Source organism: Bos taurus, chromosome 23 (assembly GCF_002263795.3).
Source record: "Bos taurus isolate L1 Dominette 01449 registration number 42190680 breed Hereford chromosome 23, ARS-UCD2.0, whole genome shotgun sequence".
In the NCBI taxonomy this organism is placed as follows: Eukaryota; Metazoa; Chordata; class Mammalia; order Artiodactyla; family Bovidae; genus Bos; species Bos taurus.
The window spans coordinates 49543331-49560103 of NC_037350.1; the positions used below are offsets into that span (position 1 = coordinate 49543331).

At 49.1% G+C, this 16773-nt stretch overlaps 1 protein-coding gene across 2 annotated transcripts; it reads left to right on the forward strand.

The window, feature by feature from the left end:
• The first annotated feature begins 2702 nt into the window (after window positions 1–2702).
• On the forward strand, window positions 2703–16252 carry RPP40 (ribonuclease P/MRP subunit p40). 2 transcript variants are annotated; one of them, NM_001105402.2, is given in 8 exon segments: window positions 2703–2845; window positions 4880–5024; window positions 6246–6314; window positions 6981–7076; window positions 7964–8089; window positions 10396–10594; window positions 10723–10857; window positions 11960–12489. In NM_001105402.2, coding segments are annotated over 8 exon segments (1092 nt in total). In that variant the 5' UTR covers window positions 2703–2722; the 3' UTR covers window positions 12159–12489.
• Window positions 16253–16773: the final 521 nt, after the last annotated feature.

Here is a 16773-nt window from a genome sequence, read left to right on the forward strand (position 1 = left end):
AGGGATGGGAAACAAGGACACAGAGGGAATTTCAGCCTCCCACACCTCCTGCTACAGCGGGAGAGCAAACACAGCTTAACTTCCAGCCATACAAACAAGCCTCACACTGAAAGCATATTTACTCATACCCAGGACATAGTGTCCCATCTTTCAACAAAAAGTAACAAAGTATCCTACAAAGGGAAAAACACAGCTTGAAAAGACAAGAGCAAGTGTCAGAACCAGACTCAGATATGGCAGAAACTGCAGCATGATTGGCTCAGGAATTAAAATAACTACGATTAACATGCTAAGGGCCCTAATGGAGAAAGTGGATGACCTGAGAGAACTCATTCAGTCGTGTCCGACTCTTTGCGACCCCATGGACTGTAGTCCACGGAATTCTCCAGGCCAGAATACTGGAGTGGGTAGCCAGCCATTCCCTTCTCCAGGGGATCTTCCCAACCCAGGGATCGAACCCAGGTCTCCCACATTGCAGGCGAATTCTTTACCAGCTGAGCCACAAGGGAAGCCCAAGAACACTGGGGTAGGTAGCCTATCCCTTCTCCAGTGGATCTTCCCGACCCAGGAATGGAACCTGGGTCTCCTGCATTGCAGGCAGATTCTTTACTGTCTGAGCTATCAGGGAAGCCCACTCGTGACAACAGGTGGGTAATATAAGCAGAGATGGAAACTAAGAAAGGATCAAAAGGAATGCCTGAAATCAAAACTAACGTAACTGAAATAGTAATGGCTGAGAATTTCCCCCAATTAATAAACACCAAACCACAGATGTAGGAAGCTCAGAGCGCTATGCAGGCAAATACCAAAAAAACAAAAACAAAAAACAAAAACCTACACTAAGACTTGTTATATTCTAACTGCAGAAAAATCAAGGACAAAGAAACGCTTGAAGAAAGCAGAGGAAACACGCACCTTACCCCTACAGGGACAGGGATAAAATTTCACCTGATGTCTCACAAATCATGCAAGCAAAACTGAAAAATGCCTTCAACTTAGAATCCAGTGAAATTATCCTTCAAAAGTGAAAGGACATACACTTTCTCAGACAAACAAAAGCCAAAGGAGACACCCCCCAACCACAAGGGCCGGCAGACTGGGTCAGTGCTGTGCATGGGCTGCGCATGGGAATGGCTCAGGACTCACTGATGGCCTGAGCCTGACCAAGCGATGACCACCTGGGCTCCTGGGCCACAGGACAGCCCCGCTGGAGGGCCGCATCGTCCACGGGAAGCCCCCGCCCTCAGCCCACCCACCCACGGCTGCATCCTTCCCCGGCCCGTGAGCTTGTGCCCTAAACCTCGGGCTCTGCAGCCCCCCAGGCTCAGGTTGTGCCTCTGGTTGGAGACCCTGTGTCTCTCGACGGTTCAGCCGTGGGAGAGATGAGACCACCAGCCACGGTGGGCAGCACTCTTCAGAGCTCCTTGTGAGTCAGCTTGTTTGCAGGCCCCCGAGTCCTCTGCACACGCGGGACAGGGTCCTGATCCCAAACTCCACCCCCTGACACCTGGAGGAAAATGGAGCTGTCCAGAGTGCTGGAATCGCTGAGCCTGGACGGAGCCCTGTCCAGCCCGAGGGGCTGTGCCCTACAGGCCCGGAGCACACAAGGGCTAGAGCCCCAGCTTCAGGAGGAGCCTGATCCAGGCCCAACAGGAGGGCGGTGGCTCCTCTGCCCTCCTCACGAGCTGGAGCGCAGACGGGGAGCGAGGCCTTCGGGCTGAACACCTGCTGTCTTCTGCAAACCCACCTTAAACTGGCACTAGCACCACTTGGGAAGCCCAGACTTGCACATACTTATCTTCTAAATTGGGCTTTCCAGGTGGCTTAGTGGTAAAGAGTCCACCTACAATTCAAGAGATGTGGGTTCGATCCCTGGGTCAGGAAGATCCCCTGGAGAAAGCAATGGCCACTCCAGTATTCTTGACTGGGAAATCCCACGGACAGAGGAGCCTGGCAGGCTACAGTCCATGGGGTCGCAAAAGAGTTGGACATGACTGAGTACTCATGCATCCATGCATCTTCTAAATTATTTAACTTCTCTTCTTCCAAATCTTATAGTAAAATTGATGCTCCAGAACGTTGTACCACAAATATTCTATTGTTGTGCCTTCTCTCTGCATAGAATTGGGCTGTGCAGATTCCAGTTTGAGAAGTGTGTAGTAGTATAGTACTTGGAGTTGGTCAGAAAGATTAGATGGAAAAACGAATTATCACTGTAACTTCCAATAGCAACAAATTATTAAAAGCGGTTCCAAAAGGCTATTTTTCTTTCTTTCTTTTTTTTTTGGTTGCGCCCACTTCTGGGATCTTCATTGCCCCAACCAGGGATTGAACCCTGGCTCCAGCACTGAATACTAACCCCTGGATGGCTAGAGAATTCCCCAAAAGGGTATTTTTAAAAGAATCTTAAAAGTGGTTCTGAAGGACTCTTAAGGAGTCCTATTGAAGGTATTAGACACAAACCTCCTTGACAGTTTGGGAAGGGGCAACCTGGGGCCCAGAGGAGGGAGTCTGGCCAGGGAATTCATTCCGGGCAGTGCACCTTTCCTATATCCGTCAGAGAGCTTCGGCTGAGGTTCCGGAGGCCTAGCCCCGCCCCCAGCGCTAGCCCCGCCCCTATCCGGGCAGCCTCCGCACGTGCGCCCTGCCGGCACTGCGCACGTCCGCGGGGAGAGGGAAGGGGCGGGGCGAGCCGAGCCTGGAGGGTCTGCGCGGGCAGAGCATGGCCACGTTGCGCCGGCTGCGAGAGGTGCCCCGGCACCTGCTGGTCTGCGAGAAGTCCAACTTCGGCCATGACAAGTCGCGCCACCGGCATCTCGTGGAGACGCACTATTACAATTACAGGGTGAGTCCTGGCCCTGGGTCCGCGAATCGCGCACCCTCCCTCCCGCGGGCGCGGGAGGCTGGGGGAGAACCGGGCTCTGCTCCGGGAGCCCGCCCTCGTCGCGCGGAGGGGCGGGGCGGGGCCCCTCGCTCGGCATGCTGGGAGTTGTAGTCTCTCCGTGGTTCCAGGCTCGTGTGTTAGCTCGCTTCAGGACCACAAGTCCCAGGGTGCACCGGTGCGGGGCGGTGCTCCGCCGTCGAGGGCGGGGCAGGGTTCACGGGGCCTCTAGTCTCTTACTGTGGCCTGGCCCCGCCCCAGGCGTGCTGCGTCCCGGGGACGGGGCCGGGAGGCGGGGCGGGGCCGGGAGGCGGGGCGGGGCCGGGAGGCGGGGCGGGGCCGGGAGACGGGGCGGGGCCGGGAGACGGGGCGGGGCCGGGAGACGGGGCGGGGCCGGGAGACGGGGCGGGGCCGGGAGACGGGGCGGGGCCGGGAGACGGGGCGGGGCCGGGAGACGGGGCGGGGCCGGGAGACGGGGCGGGGCCGGGAGACGGGGCGGGGCCGGGAGACGGGGCGGGGCCGGGAGACGGGCCGGGGCGGGGCGGCCTCTCTCCTTCCCAGCCGCTGACTTCTTGCGCCCGCGCGTGTCTCCGGAGCGGCGAGCCCAGACACGTCCGGGAGCTGCTTGCTCCTCTAAACGGCTTGCGGGGGCTAGTTTGATCCCCGAAAAGCTTTTTCTTCTGCCCGCTGCTCTCCGCCTTGTCCATCCAGAGCGCCAGGGAGGCATTTGGGCAGCTTTTGGCAGAAATTCGCCTCGGCGGCCTTGCCCGCAGCGATGTTTGCTGGTGTTCTCTGGAAGTGTCGCCCGCCCCGGGGCCCTTTTCGCGGCTGAGGCGTCAGTGGGGTTACTGACTGGACCTGCTGAGAGGAGGAGACACGCGCTGACTCCCGGGCAGTGTCTGCTGGGAAGGCTTCACCGACCCGTGCACGTGGGGAGGGCTCCAGACTAGACCTTGAAATGGAAGCGCGTGAAGCCTCACACTTTTAAGCTGATCAGCCTAATCCCAACTCAGGCCTCACTGGCCAGTGTCTCAGACACAAGTGGCGACCCCGGTTAGTGTCCCCGCTTTGGGAGAGTGGCCTTTTTCAAGGTGTGGAGCAGCCGGGCACCGCTTGAAACCTGTCGGGTTGAACGTCTCTGCTCTAGATGGGTAGCTCTTCACAGACAGCCGTCTGGGAGGTGCGCCGTGTCCTCCAGCCCACGTGCAGAGCTTTTCTGTCGGGATAGTGGGAACACCCAGCTGACTTATGCTTCCATGCAGCCTCTTACTAACCAGTGTCCCTAAATTCCTTACGCCCTAAGGGACAGTTCCTCTGATTCCAGCCTGGTACCAGGATACACAGATTTGGGGATATTCACTTGTACTTGTTGAGTCCCTAAGTCATGTCTGACTTTTGTGGCCCCACAGACTGTAACCGGCCAGGCTCCTCTGTCCATGGGATTTCCCAGGCAAGAATACTGGAGTGGGTTGCCATTTCCTTTTCCAGGGGATCTTCCTGACCCAAGGATCAAACCCACGTCTCTTGCATTGGCAGGCAGATTCTTTACCCTAAAATCCTATTTCCCTAAAAATTAATTAATGTAGTGACAGGAACAGGACATCAAATATATTGCTTATTTTCAAAAGATAAAACGCAAGCAAGAGTTTCCCATTAAAATTATTTTTTCATTCAATTTTCCTATACTGTGCACTTGAATTCAGAAATGGAAAACGAATTGTTAGATTTCTCTTTTCCTGAGATTAGTAAATTAATTTCAGAGTTTTGTTGAAAGTTGTGGAGGCATGGTTAGTAGCCTTAATTAAGTTGTATCGTCACTAAATCCTGGGTGTTGATCTGCATGAAAATAAAACTTGTTTAAAGCTATTATGGAGTATAATCTGCAAAAATACTGAATCGCATGCTATACACACGAAACTAGTATAATACTGTAAGTCAACCATGCTTCTATTGTTAATAAAAAAAAAAGTAAGTTTTTTATATTGTATATTCCAATAGGTTTCGTTTCTGATTCCTGAATGTGGGATACTCTCAAAAGAACTGAAAGATCTGGTCATGGGATTCGGACCCTATTACTTTGTGAAGGGTTTACCTCTTTATGAGTTAATCACACACGAATTCATCAATACTTTTGTCAAGAAAGGTAAGAAAAACCACGCAGTGTCTGTGAACATGCTGGGATGCGGAAGGCAGGGAGGCCACATCGCAATTCCAGGGCTCCTGCCGTGTTTGAATCAGACTGATGGAGCTCGTCTGCGAGCTCAGGCGTGTGCGGCCCGCCCTCCGCCCCTCAGGAGCTCAGCCTACTCTGTGCATCCTCAGGCTTGGTTTCTGGTCCCACGGGGGTGTTGTCACACAAGGCTCGCGGAGAGGAAGAGCTTTCCGGCCCTGTGCTCAGATGCGCTGCCGCCGGGCGCGGCTGCAAGGACCGCTGTGCTCCACACAGTGCCCGCAACAGCCGTCTCAGCATGTTGGTCTCCTGATGCAGCCACGCTGCCGTCTACACGTCCAGGTGCTGACGGGGGCCCAGCCTGCTCCTCTTGGACCCTGCGGCCCTCAGTCCCATCTGTGTCTGCTGGGTTGACTGGCTTGTTCCAGTTACTTCCCCGGAGCCACTCGTTTGAAACCATTCCAGCGTCTTTAAGGATCCGCCCTCACTGCAGGCATCACTGCACAGGAGCCACTGGCCTCTTGTCGTCGGTCTTACCGACCTGATTCCTTTTGTCCGTTTTGAAACTGGATGCTGAGGAATTCCCCGGTGGTCTGGTGGTGAGGACTCCAGGCTTTCACTGCCCAGGGCCTGGGTTCAATCCTTGGTCAGGGAACTAGGATGACACAAAATGCATGGTGTAGCCAAAAAAAATAAAGAAAGTCTGATGCTCTAATTGCTAACGCTGCGGGCCCGGGCACGGCAGGCGCTTTTACCTGGGTGACTCGACGTCGCCCAGCAGCGACACTGTGCGATGGATGGGCCTGCAGCCCCCATTTTACAGGTGAGAAATCGAGGCTCAGGGAGCCCGAGCGGCTCTGTTGATGTCACACAAGCTCTTGGCAGGTTGGAGTCCCACCTGGAACTCGGCCTGCTGGTGTGCGCGCCGCCTGCCCTTGCACTCGGCCTCTGTGCAGCGTCCGCACAGCTGCACGCACTTGCTCTGCCGTGCTAGCCGGCTTGCACAGGCAGGCCCTGGGTGAGGACGTGGACGAGCTGGGCCTGGCCTCGCGTGTCCTCCACCTTCACTTTGGCCGGTTTAGGGTTACTGAGTGAGCGGGACCCGTAACCCGGAAGATTGGTTATCATGTTAAACTAATCCACTAACTTTTTGCGGATTTTTTTTCTTAATTTCTCCTCTGGGCTGTCTTTCAGGTTCGTGCTATGCGCTGACATACAACACAAATATTGATGAGGATAATACTGTTGCCCTGCTGCCAAATGGTAAGCACACTCATTTTTCCTTCATTCTTCAGGAAATGCATACTGTAAAAAAGAAAAAGTCAAAATCATACAGGTGTGAGTAAAGTGACGGTCCACACCTTCATCCAGCTCCCCTCAAACTCATTCCCATTCTTAGCAGGTACTCTTACTAGCGGGTCGGTATTTATTCTTCTAGACACATTCTGTGAATTTAAAATCACACATACAGGTTGTTCCTTTTCTTTAAAAAAACGTGGATTATGTCACACTCTATTGTCTCTCAATTTTCTTTTTTTCCCCAAGGTCTGTATCCTAGACATCTTTCCATATCAGTGCATACAGTTTTAATTTGCTATTTTTAATGTCTTGAAAAAATCCCAAAGAAGTGTACCATAATTTGTTTATTCTTCCTTTAATAAAAAGATTAATTTCTAGTTTCACTATAATAAAGAATGTCTTTGTACATGTAATTATAAATAATACTCTTGTTTATAAGTAAGATATATATAGATAAATAATGTACTTGTATTATAAAAAGACTTATGTGCACTGGTGTTTAACTGCTCAATTTGCCTTGCTTTATCTTAGAGAACATGTTATATTTTTATTTTATTTTTTAACACCCAAAACATGAGAACACATTATATGTTTAATGTCTCTTTCTGGGAATTATTATTTGATTTATAGGGAAATTAATTTTATCCCTGGATAAAGACACTTATGAAGAAACTGGACTTCAGGGCCGTCCCTCTCAGTATTCTGGCAGGAAAACCATGAGATTCAGTAAGTATGGTGCTCTCTCCATCAATTTCTAACAAAAGGTAGTGGTCTTCTGTAGCAGTCCGAATTTACATGTTTGAACTGCTTCTGTTCTCCTTGTGTAGAAGCAGTGTGGCTTAGTCTCGTCTTTAAAATTCCTCATCAGAGAGGATGAGATCCTGCTGTGCAGCCAGGTGACTTTCGCGACTGCGTCTCATAAAGGTCGTAGATGTGGACCTGGTCTGTTAGAAACCTATGTTTCGGGTCACGGGTTCGAAGTAATGAACCCAACTTGGTCTTCGTTTTTTAAGTTTTGCGTTGAAGCGTGGTGGATGCGCGGTGTGTGTAGTTGCTGCTGTGCGGCAGAGTGACTCGGTTATGCGTGAATACGCGCTGGTTTTCATCTTCTTTTCCACGATGGTTTATCACAGGATATGGACTGTAGCTCCCTGTGCTCTACAGTAGACCTTGTCGCTTACCCATCTACATCTACAGGTTTTTATCTGCTCCAACTTGGTCTTAGTAAAGAATTTTCTTTAATTTTCCCAAGTGTTATGATTCCTAGTAGAAATCACCCATGACTGAGGAGATGGAGCTCTGCTGACCGTCTGCTTGAACGTCGGTGGTCACGGCTGCCGCCTGCACGGCTTGATTAGAGTTGAACTCTGCCCTTGGTCTTTGACTGGGAAAAGTGTGAATTTTAAACACCTGTTGTGATTAGCTCAATTCCTGAAATGCCCATCAAAAGCAGAGTTTTGATTTGGTAAACCAAAGGGAGGGCAAGGAGAACAAAGTGACTTTTTTCATCCATGAATTTTCCAAAACTCCTGATGTTTTCAATCCAGCATGTATTGCACGGTGCAAGCTGTGTGTGTATGCATGAACTATTTATTCCTCTCCATTTTTTAAAGTTGTTTCCATTGATCTGATGGATTTATCCTCTAACCTGGACTCCAAGAAGTATAAAAGAGTGTCTTGGGCCTTCAAAGAAAAGAAGCCGTTGAAGTTTGATTTTCTTTTGGCATGGCATCAAACAGGTATGAAAAATAAATTGTGTAATAACGATACAGCGGTGTTGAAATCTAATTGTTAGCTGCAGGGGCGTAGTGAGGAGGGCGTGGTGATCAGCCTGCTGGTCAGGGATGCTGCGCACCTACATGGCGTAGTGAGGAGGGCGTGGTGATCAGCCTGCTGGTCAGGGATGCTGCGCACCTACATGGCGTAGTGAGGAGGGCGTGGTGATCAGCCTGCTGGTCACGTGCCCACATGAATGTAGGTGCCCGCCCTTCCTTGCCACCCACAGACCACAGCCCGCCAGGCTCCTCTTTCCATAGGACTCTCCAGGCCAGAATACTGCAGTGGGTAGCCATTCCCTTCTCCAGGGGATCTTCCTGACCCAGGGATCGAACCTAAGCCTCCCTCACTGAAGATTCTTTACTCTCTGAGCCAGCAGGGAAACCCTTACGTTACTTAAGTTTTACCAAAAGAAGTGGAAGTAGTGCTCAGCATGTGTCTCGCAGTGAACTTCCGTGGAGGTGGTGGGCACCCCGGGAGGGAGAGGGCACCCCCAGGCCCTCTCCCCCAGAACCGCACTCAGCGGTTCTCACACCTCACACCGTCAGAGCTTTGACCTGGGTCTGTAAGCATCTGTGCTTTATCTTGATGTATCTCACACATCTGTTAGCAAGCTGTGTCTTAAGGTGATTGCCTCTTCGTTTCGTGCCATTTCGAACTAACGAAGGTTTGGTAGGGAGGGACGCTCTGCTTTGGGACAGCAGGGAGCCTGTAAGCTTTGTTAAGGAACCTGTGCGGTCCCCTCTGGCATCCGCATAGTTCAGGATCGTCCAGCTGTGCCACCGGCTGCCTCCGTCTCCCTGGGTTACGTGTCCGCCCAGAGCTCTTGAGGATGGTCTCCTAGCAGCTGACCTTTCCCGTTTCTCTCCTTCCTCCCTCCAGCTCGGCTCCAGCAGCCTTGGCCGGAATGCTTTAAAGTAACAATTCTAGTGATGTATACAAACTGCTTCTTAGACGTTTCAGGGCCATAATCAGGCATGTTGTTAAATGTCAGATTAAACTTGTTGTAACTTCTACTTGACTGGAACAATACATTGTTCACCGTACATTCTGATCTGTTTACAACCACCTCACTCCTTTTCGAAGTGTTATCTTTGGCCCAAACCAAGATTATAAGGAATCAGAGCATCGTAGTTACGTGGTGTGGTTCTCTCTCTTGGAGAAGAGGAAAGCCCTGGTCCGTTTTGGAAGTAGGCCCCTCTGTCTGCTCTTCCTGGGAAGGTCGTGGTCCCTGGTCTGACAGGGCTGCCTGCGTGAACCCTGGGTCTGCAGCACCTCAGTGCAGCTTCTGTGCGTGTGGTGTGGCCCCAGGGCCGAGAGGCCGGCATCTCAGTGGCCTGGAGTCTATGGAAGGCCTCCTGTGTGTTGGGTTCTGGAGAGCTCTGTGTTCTAAGACCCCTAGGTATTTTAGGGGCTTGTTGAGACCTGTGAAAGGCCTGAGGTTTTTGCCCTACTTGCAAGCTATGAAGTTAGCCTGCGCCGTCTCCTGGGCACTGGCAGGAGACACGAGACGCCCAGTGTCAGAAGTAGAGGACCGAATTACTCCCAGCAGTCGCAGCGTCCAGAGCATCAGCCTTTGCACCAGTTCACCAGGTCCCGGTTCCTGCAGGGGGCTGCTCAGGCCCGTGACACTGGTGCAGGCAGGGGGCAGCTGTTCAGAAGGGCAGCCTGGAGCCTCAGGAGTGCAGACCTTTTATCCTGGGCAGTGAGCCTGCTGATCTCTGCCCTGGAGGGAGGGAAGCGGGAGGGAGGTATTCTAATACAGCCTGCCCCATGCTCCCAGGCGTCACTGTTTCCGTCTTCCAAGGCCACCGGAAAATCCTTCAGGACCCCCTGGGTCTTACTGGGTGTTGAAGGCAAGCTGGACTGAGGTTCTGCCACTCGGCTCCTCTTCTGTCTCCTGTTTCCAGAGTGTGCAGATACGCTCCTTTCTCTGTGTGTGTAGAGTTCACTAATTTTGAAGCATAAGCAAAGCTTTGGGTTTTACTTACTAGCTCAAAAGTTGCTTAGTGGAGCAGATGATGAGAGCAGTGTGGGTTGAATCTGAAAGCATTCGGATTTTCCAGGAAGACGAATGTTGACATAACTTTGGCTCTAGGAGCTGGAAGCAACTTAATCGGTTTTACTTTGAGTAAAGCTTTGTACAGCGCCCCCTGGTCTGACCTCACCCTCCCTGCTTCCCGAAACCCTCAGGCGGGAACGGGGTGGGCTCAGGGACTCGCTGAGCGTGTTCACACTCTTCAAGCGGCCTTATTTGGTGTGTCTGAAGGTGCAGAAGGATCCACGATGATGTCATACTTTTCCGGTTACGGAATTCAGGAGCATCAGCCAAAAATAGCGCTGAGCACGACGCCGGACCTGCGGTGCCCCGTGCTGCGGAGCGGCCTGCTCGGGGGCGAGCCGGAGGCGGCCTGCAGCGCCCACGAGCTCTTCGACTGGCTGGGCGCCGTCTTCAGTCACGCAGACCTGTGCGTACGAGGGGGCTCCCAGGTCCCGGCGGGCTGCGGCTGGCTTCTCATTTCTAAGGGGTTTAGTACTCTGAAAGTGATGCAGTGATGGATATAAAGGCGTCTTCTTGTTTTTCTTTTGCTTGCAGAAATAACGAGCCTTATAATTTCGTATCAACCTACTGCTGTCCGCAGCCGAGCTCGGTGGTGGCCCAGGCGTCCCTGTGCTCTGTCACTGGTTTCCTCCTCCCGGAGCGGATATGTGTCCTGTTGGAGCAGCTGTGGTGAGAACGCCTTTTGCTGCTCGTTCTGTCCTGGCGTCTGCACCTCCGTGATGTTCTGGGGGCGGCGCTCGTGATGCAGGTCCCACAGTCCTCCGGCACACATGTCCTTTTTCCCCTCTTGCTTGGGTTCCCGTGCAGTAACATCATCACCTTGCGTGATGTAATTAGTTATCCCTGGTGATGTTGCCACATCCTTGTCCTTTCGGAAGGAGAAGAGCTGAACTGTGCTTCTTGAGAACAGACTGCTTGCTCTTCTTGCCCTGCCTCGCCCAGACCGTTTCAGCGCAGTCAGGTACAGGATCTCGTAAGAAAACAGCGGAGCTCTACGGATCACGTGCTGGTCTGGTTTACGCGTTGGAGTTCTGCAAAATGCTTCACGTTTTGAAATGGGTGGGAAAAGGAGTGGACCACCTCTGAATCCACAGCCTAGCCCTAACATCCGTGAGTCCCTGGGCACCAGTGACACGCCCCGGGCTGCGTGGTGTAAAGCAGCAGGGAGTTTCCATTCCGGGAGGCGTCACGTAAACGGCGCCACGTAAACGGCGTCAGGCCCCAGTCCCTACTGAGAAGACTCGAGAGCGAGCCTGGTGCCTTCGGAGTCGTCACTTGGAAAATGTCAAAGATGAAGCTGTTGAGGCTTTTCCTTTTTAAATCCAGCATCCCTTTTTCACGTTTTTGCTTTGTGCTTTGATTTTCCTCAGTAAGAAGGTTGAAGTTTCAAAAACTTGAAAAGAGAAACCCGGTGTTCTGCAGTGTCTCAGTCCACAGAACCCCCGACAGCAGGACTCTTAAAGGGGGGAAAGGGTTCTTAACGCAGTTTGCGGAGACGTTTTTTTGTTCTTTGAATCATATATGCTCTCCCACAGTGAAGGTAGGAGCCGCTGGAGTTTGTCCTGTGCGCTGCATAGTGATGAACCTTTACTGAATTCACAGCATAGCACCAGGAGGTGAATTTCTGTCTTCTGATTCTTATGAATAAAAGCTTAGGTGGAAGCTTCATAGGAGCATCTGAAATACCATTGATCCTGAATAAGTAAAAATGAAGATAAATGTGACCATCCCTAAGTCTCCCTGTTTGTTAAGAAGTGTCTGTCTTTTTCAGTCGCTACTTTGATGAACCAAAGTTGGCCCCGTGGGTGACGCTGTCCGTTCAAGGCTTTGCAGACAGCCCTGTTTCCTGGAGAGAAAGTGAACACGGTTTTCAGAAAGGAGGAGAACACTTATACAACTTCGTGATCTTTAATAATCGGGACTACTGGCTTCAGATGGCCGTGGGGGCGGACGACGACTGTCCCCCGTAACAAGCGCAGAATTTACAACCACGCTTGTCGATGTTTGTCATCGTTCGTGGCAGCGTGAGGACTGTTCGCTCAGCCTTGGATGAGGTTTCTCAGGTCATCGCCTGCCAGCATCTGCTCTGGACTCGGGCCCCTCCTCTGCGCACGGCCGGGCCTACTGTCCAGCGGAAGCTCGCAGCTGGTGTCTCCTCGTCCGTGTGAGCCCAGAGGGTGGGTGACTGCCTGGTGCCTTTGGCCAGGATGGCCAGGGACCCGGGGTTCTGGGACCGTTGGGTAAAATGTGCGCTGTGACTAGCTTTCTCACATAATAATAACAGGCAGTCCTTACATCACACTCAGCAGAGCCAGTTCCTGCATTGAGTGCTGTTCATGTGTTACTTCGCCTGAGTCTCACATCAGTCCTTTGAGGGAGCATAAGCCGCTGAAGTCACCCTGCTTGTGGGTCAGGACTGGGCCTCAGGCCAGCTGATTCCTGCTTCTGGGTCAGGAGGGGTGTTTAGATGCTGTAATGGTTAAAGAGCGAGTTGCAGTAACTTACAAGGGAAGAGAATCTGGAAAAGAACATATGTATAATATATATTTATGAAGAAAGTCAAAGTGTTAGTTGCTCAGTCATGTCCGAATCTGTGTGACCCCATGGACTGTAGCCCACCAGTCTCCTCTGTCCATGGAATTCTCCAGGCCAGAGTACTGGAGTAGGTAGCCGTTCCAGGCAGATTCTTTACCTTCTGAGCCGTATGTATGTATATATGTGTGTGTGTGTATATATATATACACACACACACATGTAAAACTGAATCCCTGTGCTTTATACCTGAAACGAAAGTGACATCATAACTGAACTACAGTTTTTGTTTAAAATGGGATTTCTCTGGCAGTCCAAATGATTAGGATGCTGCGCTTCCAATGCAGGGCGTTCAGGTTTGATCCCTGATCTGGGAACTCAGGTCCCACATGCCACACAGAGCAGCCAAAAAATTTAAAAAAAGAAAGGAAGAAGTTGAAAGAACTTTCTTCCCCAGCAATGCGACTTGATAAGGACCCATTGACAACTACTTAAATTTCCAGAATACCTGTCAAGAGCCGTTTTTAAAAATGTATCCATGAGCTGCAAAATAATTAAGAATTTTCAAAAGCTAAATAATTTGGCCACATGAAATTAAATTAGAAATCAATAAATAAAGATCCTTCAATATCCCCAAATATTTGTCAGTGAAATAACTCACAAGTCAAAGAACAAATCTAAAGAGAAATTAGAATGTAATTTGAAATGAATTTTTAAAAAAACTAGAATTTGTGGGTTCTTGCTAAAGCAGTAGTTAGAGGGTAACTTGTAGCTTTAAATGTCTGTATTAGAAAGAAAAAGAGGTTTTCTATCAGTGACGTCGGGTCCCACTTTAAGAAGCAGTGAAACGAGTAAGTCCAAAGTAAGCAGAAGGAAAGGAATAATAAAGGCCAAACTGGCAACCAGTGAAATGAAAGAGAAGGATTAATCCAGAAGCTTGTTCTCTGGGAAAATCAGGAGAATTGATAAATCTCCAGCCAGATCAGTGAGGGGAAGAGACCAGGTGCCAGTGTGAGGAGTGGGAGGGGCAGCATCACTGAAGACCCCATAGACAATTAATAGGGAGTGTTTGGAGCACCTTTGACCTAATTTAAGAACATAGGTGAAACTGATCAATTCCTTGAAGGACACATTACCAGAGCTCCCCAAGAAGAAATAGGTAAAACCTTTCTAAAACCCCTGTGACTTCAGTGGTGAGTTTTAGCAAATGTTTGAAGAAATAATACCATTTCTACACAAATTCCACCACTCATTCTATGGGGTCAGCGTTACCCTGGTTTCAAACTTAACCTAGGTATCCTGGCTAGACAAAAAGCTACCGAACAAATGTTCTTTATGAACATGGGTGCAAAAACTTGAAGCAAAAGTTTAGTGAATTAAAACCTATGAGATGACAAAAAATGTAATATGTCGTGGTCATAGGGTTTATCCCAGGAATGCAGGGTTCGTTAAAGATTCACATAATCGTTGCAATCAATCAGTACTAGAAAGGTATTTGACAAAATCCACTGTTGCAAAGAGTTGGACACATCTGAGTGACTAACACTTTTCACTTTCACTCACACTATCTGCTTCTGGTAAAAAATCCTGCAAACTAGGAATAAAGGGACTTTGCCCAATCTGATGAAAAGGCACCTGCAGAAACCCTACAGCTCACATCGAACTTAATTGTGAAGGACTGAATTCTGTCCCCCAGTATCAGGGAGAAATCGGGGATGTCTCTGTTAATCATTGTATTGGAGTTTCTAGACTGCAACCAGACAAGAAACAGAATTAAGAACATCCAAATTGGAATGAAAAAAAATTGTTTTCTTTTTCACAGATGACATTATCATCTATGTAGAAAATTCAATGAAATTTATAAGGTATTAGAACTAATAAGTGTATCAAGGCTGCAGGATGTAAAGTAATAAGCAAAAATCAATTATATTTCTATATGTTAGCAACAAACAGTTGGGAAGTGAAATGAAAACCTTTATAATAGCATAAAAAAAGGTAGTTTGGAGTAAGTGACAAAAATGTGAAAGACCAGTTGTTGCGACCTCATGGACTGTAGCCCACCAGGCTCCCCTGTCCATGGAATTCCCCAGGCAAGAATACTGGAGTGGGTTGCCATTTCCATCTCCAGAGGATCTTCCCCACCCAGGGATTGAACCCATGTCTCCTTCGCTAGCAGGCAGATTCTTCACCTCTGAGTCACCAGGGAAGCCTTAGACATAGAACTATTAAAGACCTAAGTAAACAGTGCTGTATTATACCTTGTTCTTGGTCAGAAGACTCAATGTTGTTAAGGTGTCATTCCAAAATACAGATTCACCATAGATTGAGTACAACCCCAGCAGGCTACCCTGTGTCTGTATGTAAATGGACAAGCTGATTCTAAAATTTTTGTAGAATTGCAAAGGGCCTAATAGTAGCCTCCAGAGCTGTTTCAGAACTTGACCGTCCAGCACCCCAAAGCCTCTAGCTGCCCCAGTCTTCTTCCTTCAACGTGATCTTCACCACCAGTCCAAGCAGGAAGTCAGGAGGTGGTGTTTTTCAGTGAGTCCCATTGTGATCTATAGGGATGCCTGCTGTCAGAAAGGAAATCTTGTAATAAGGAACTTAATTTAGGAGGTGCTAGTTGTTGGGGGCTTCCCAGATGGTGCCAACATAGGAGACTCAGGAGATCCCCTGGAGTTGGAAATGGCAACCCACTCCAATTTCTTGCCTGGGAAACCCTATGGACAGAGGAGCCGCGTGGACTGTGGTCCATGGGGTCACAAAGAGTCAGATATGACTGAGCACACACATGTGTAGTTAACACTGGAAATAAGATTTATTGCTGTTAATTCTTTGGAATAATCTGTGGTTGACTAGGTTTTCCAAACTGTATCTGCTGGTTAATACCATTTTCAACTATTTCCCATGTAAAGTTAAATATTTGGTATAAAAGGGATTTTAAAAGGCTTGAGTGGAGGAATTTATGTCAGTAGGAAAATAGACTTATAGATCTTTAAGAAACAAATGTCAGGAGGTTTCTGGAAAGAAAGAAACAAGCAAATTACCAATCCGTCTTCTTAAGTTTGAAGCGTGGGCGTCGGTAATACGGCAACCAGCCAAAAAAGCCAAGCTATAGAGGTCCCTATCTGAGCTAAGATTGTGCTCAAATTCTTTCAGTGTAATTTACCAGGACTTGGGGATCAGAAAGACCACTGCAAGCGTATTCTTGAGAATCCAGATGAGAGGAAAGGTTTCTTTGGGTGCTAAGTTACTGCTATCTGGATCTTCATAAATCAAGCTAAATTATTTAGCAGGAAGCCGAGAGTGACCCACCCATTTCTGAAGAAGTGACCAGAGATCAGAGATGTTTATTTTCATCTCTTATAATTGAAGAAATGTTTGTCTTGTTTTTCTGTTGCCTGAGGTTGAAGTTTCTTCCCTCCTGTTGTGTTGCCTGTAAACCCATGAGTCATTTTTACCACCAAACTCCTGGATTCTCCAGAGACAATTGGAAGGATATATATATATATAAAAATGTAAAATATGTGAATACATAGTCATGTATAATGTTTATTATATAATACAAATATTTGTCTATTATACATCATGAATATAATACATAATAAACAATATATAATTATAATAAACAGTATATAATAATTATATAGTAGGGGTTGCAAAGAGTCGGACATGACTTCAGTTCAGTTCAGTCACTCAGTTGTGTCTGACTCTGTGACCCCATGGACTGCAGCAGGCCAGGCCTCCCTGTCCATCACCAACGCCCGGAGTTTACTCAAATTCATGTCCATTGAGTCAGTGATGCCATGCAACCATCTCATCCTCTGTCGTCCCCTTCTCCGGCCTTCAGTCATTCCCAGCATCAGGGTCTTTACCAATGAGTCGGTTCTTTGCATCAGGTGGCCAAAGTATTGGAGTTTCAGCTTCAACACCAGTCCTTCCAATGAATATTCAGGACTGATCTCCTTTAGGATGGCCTGGTTGGATCTCCTTAGGGACTAAATGAAAACAGTACCATAAGAGTGTGTGTGTGTGTATCCTTTTGTCTCTTTG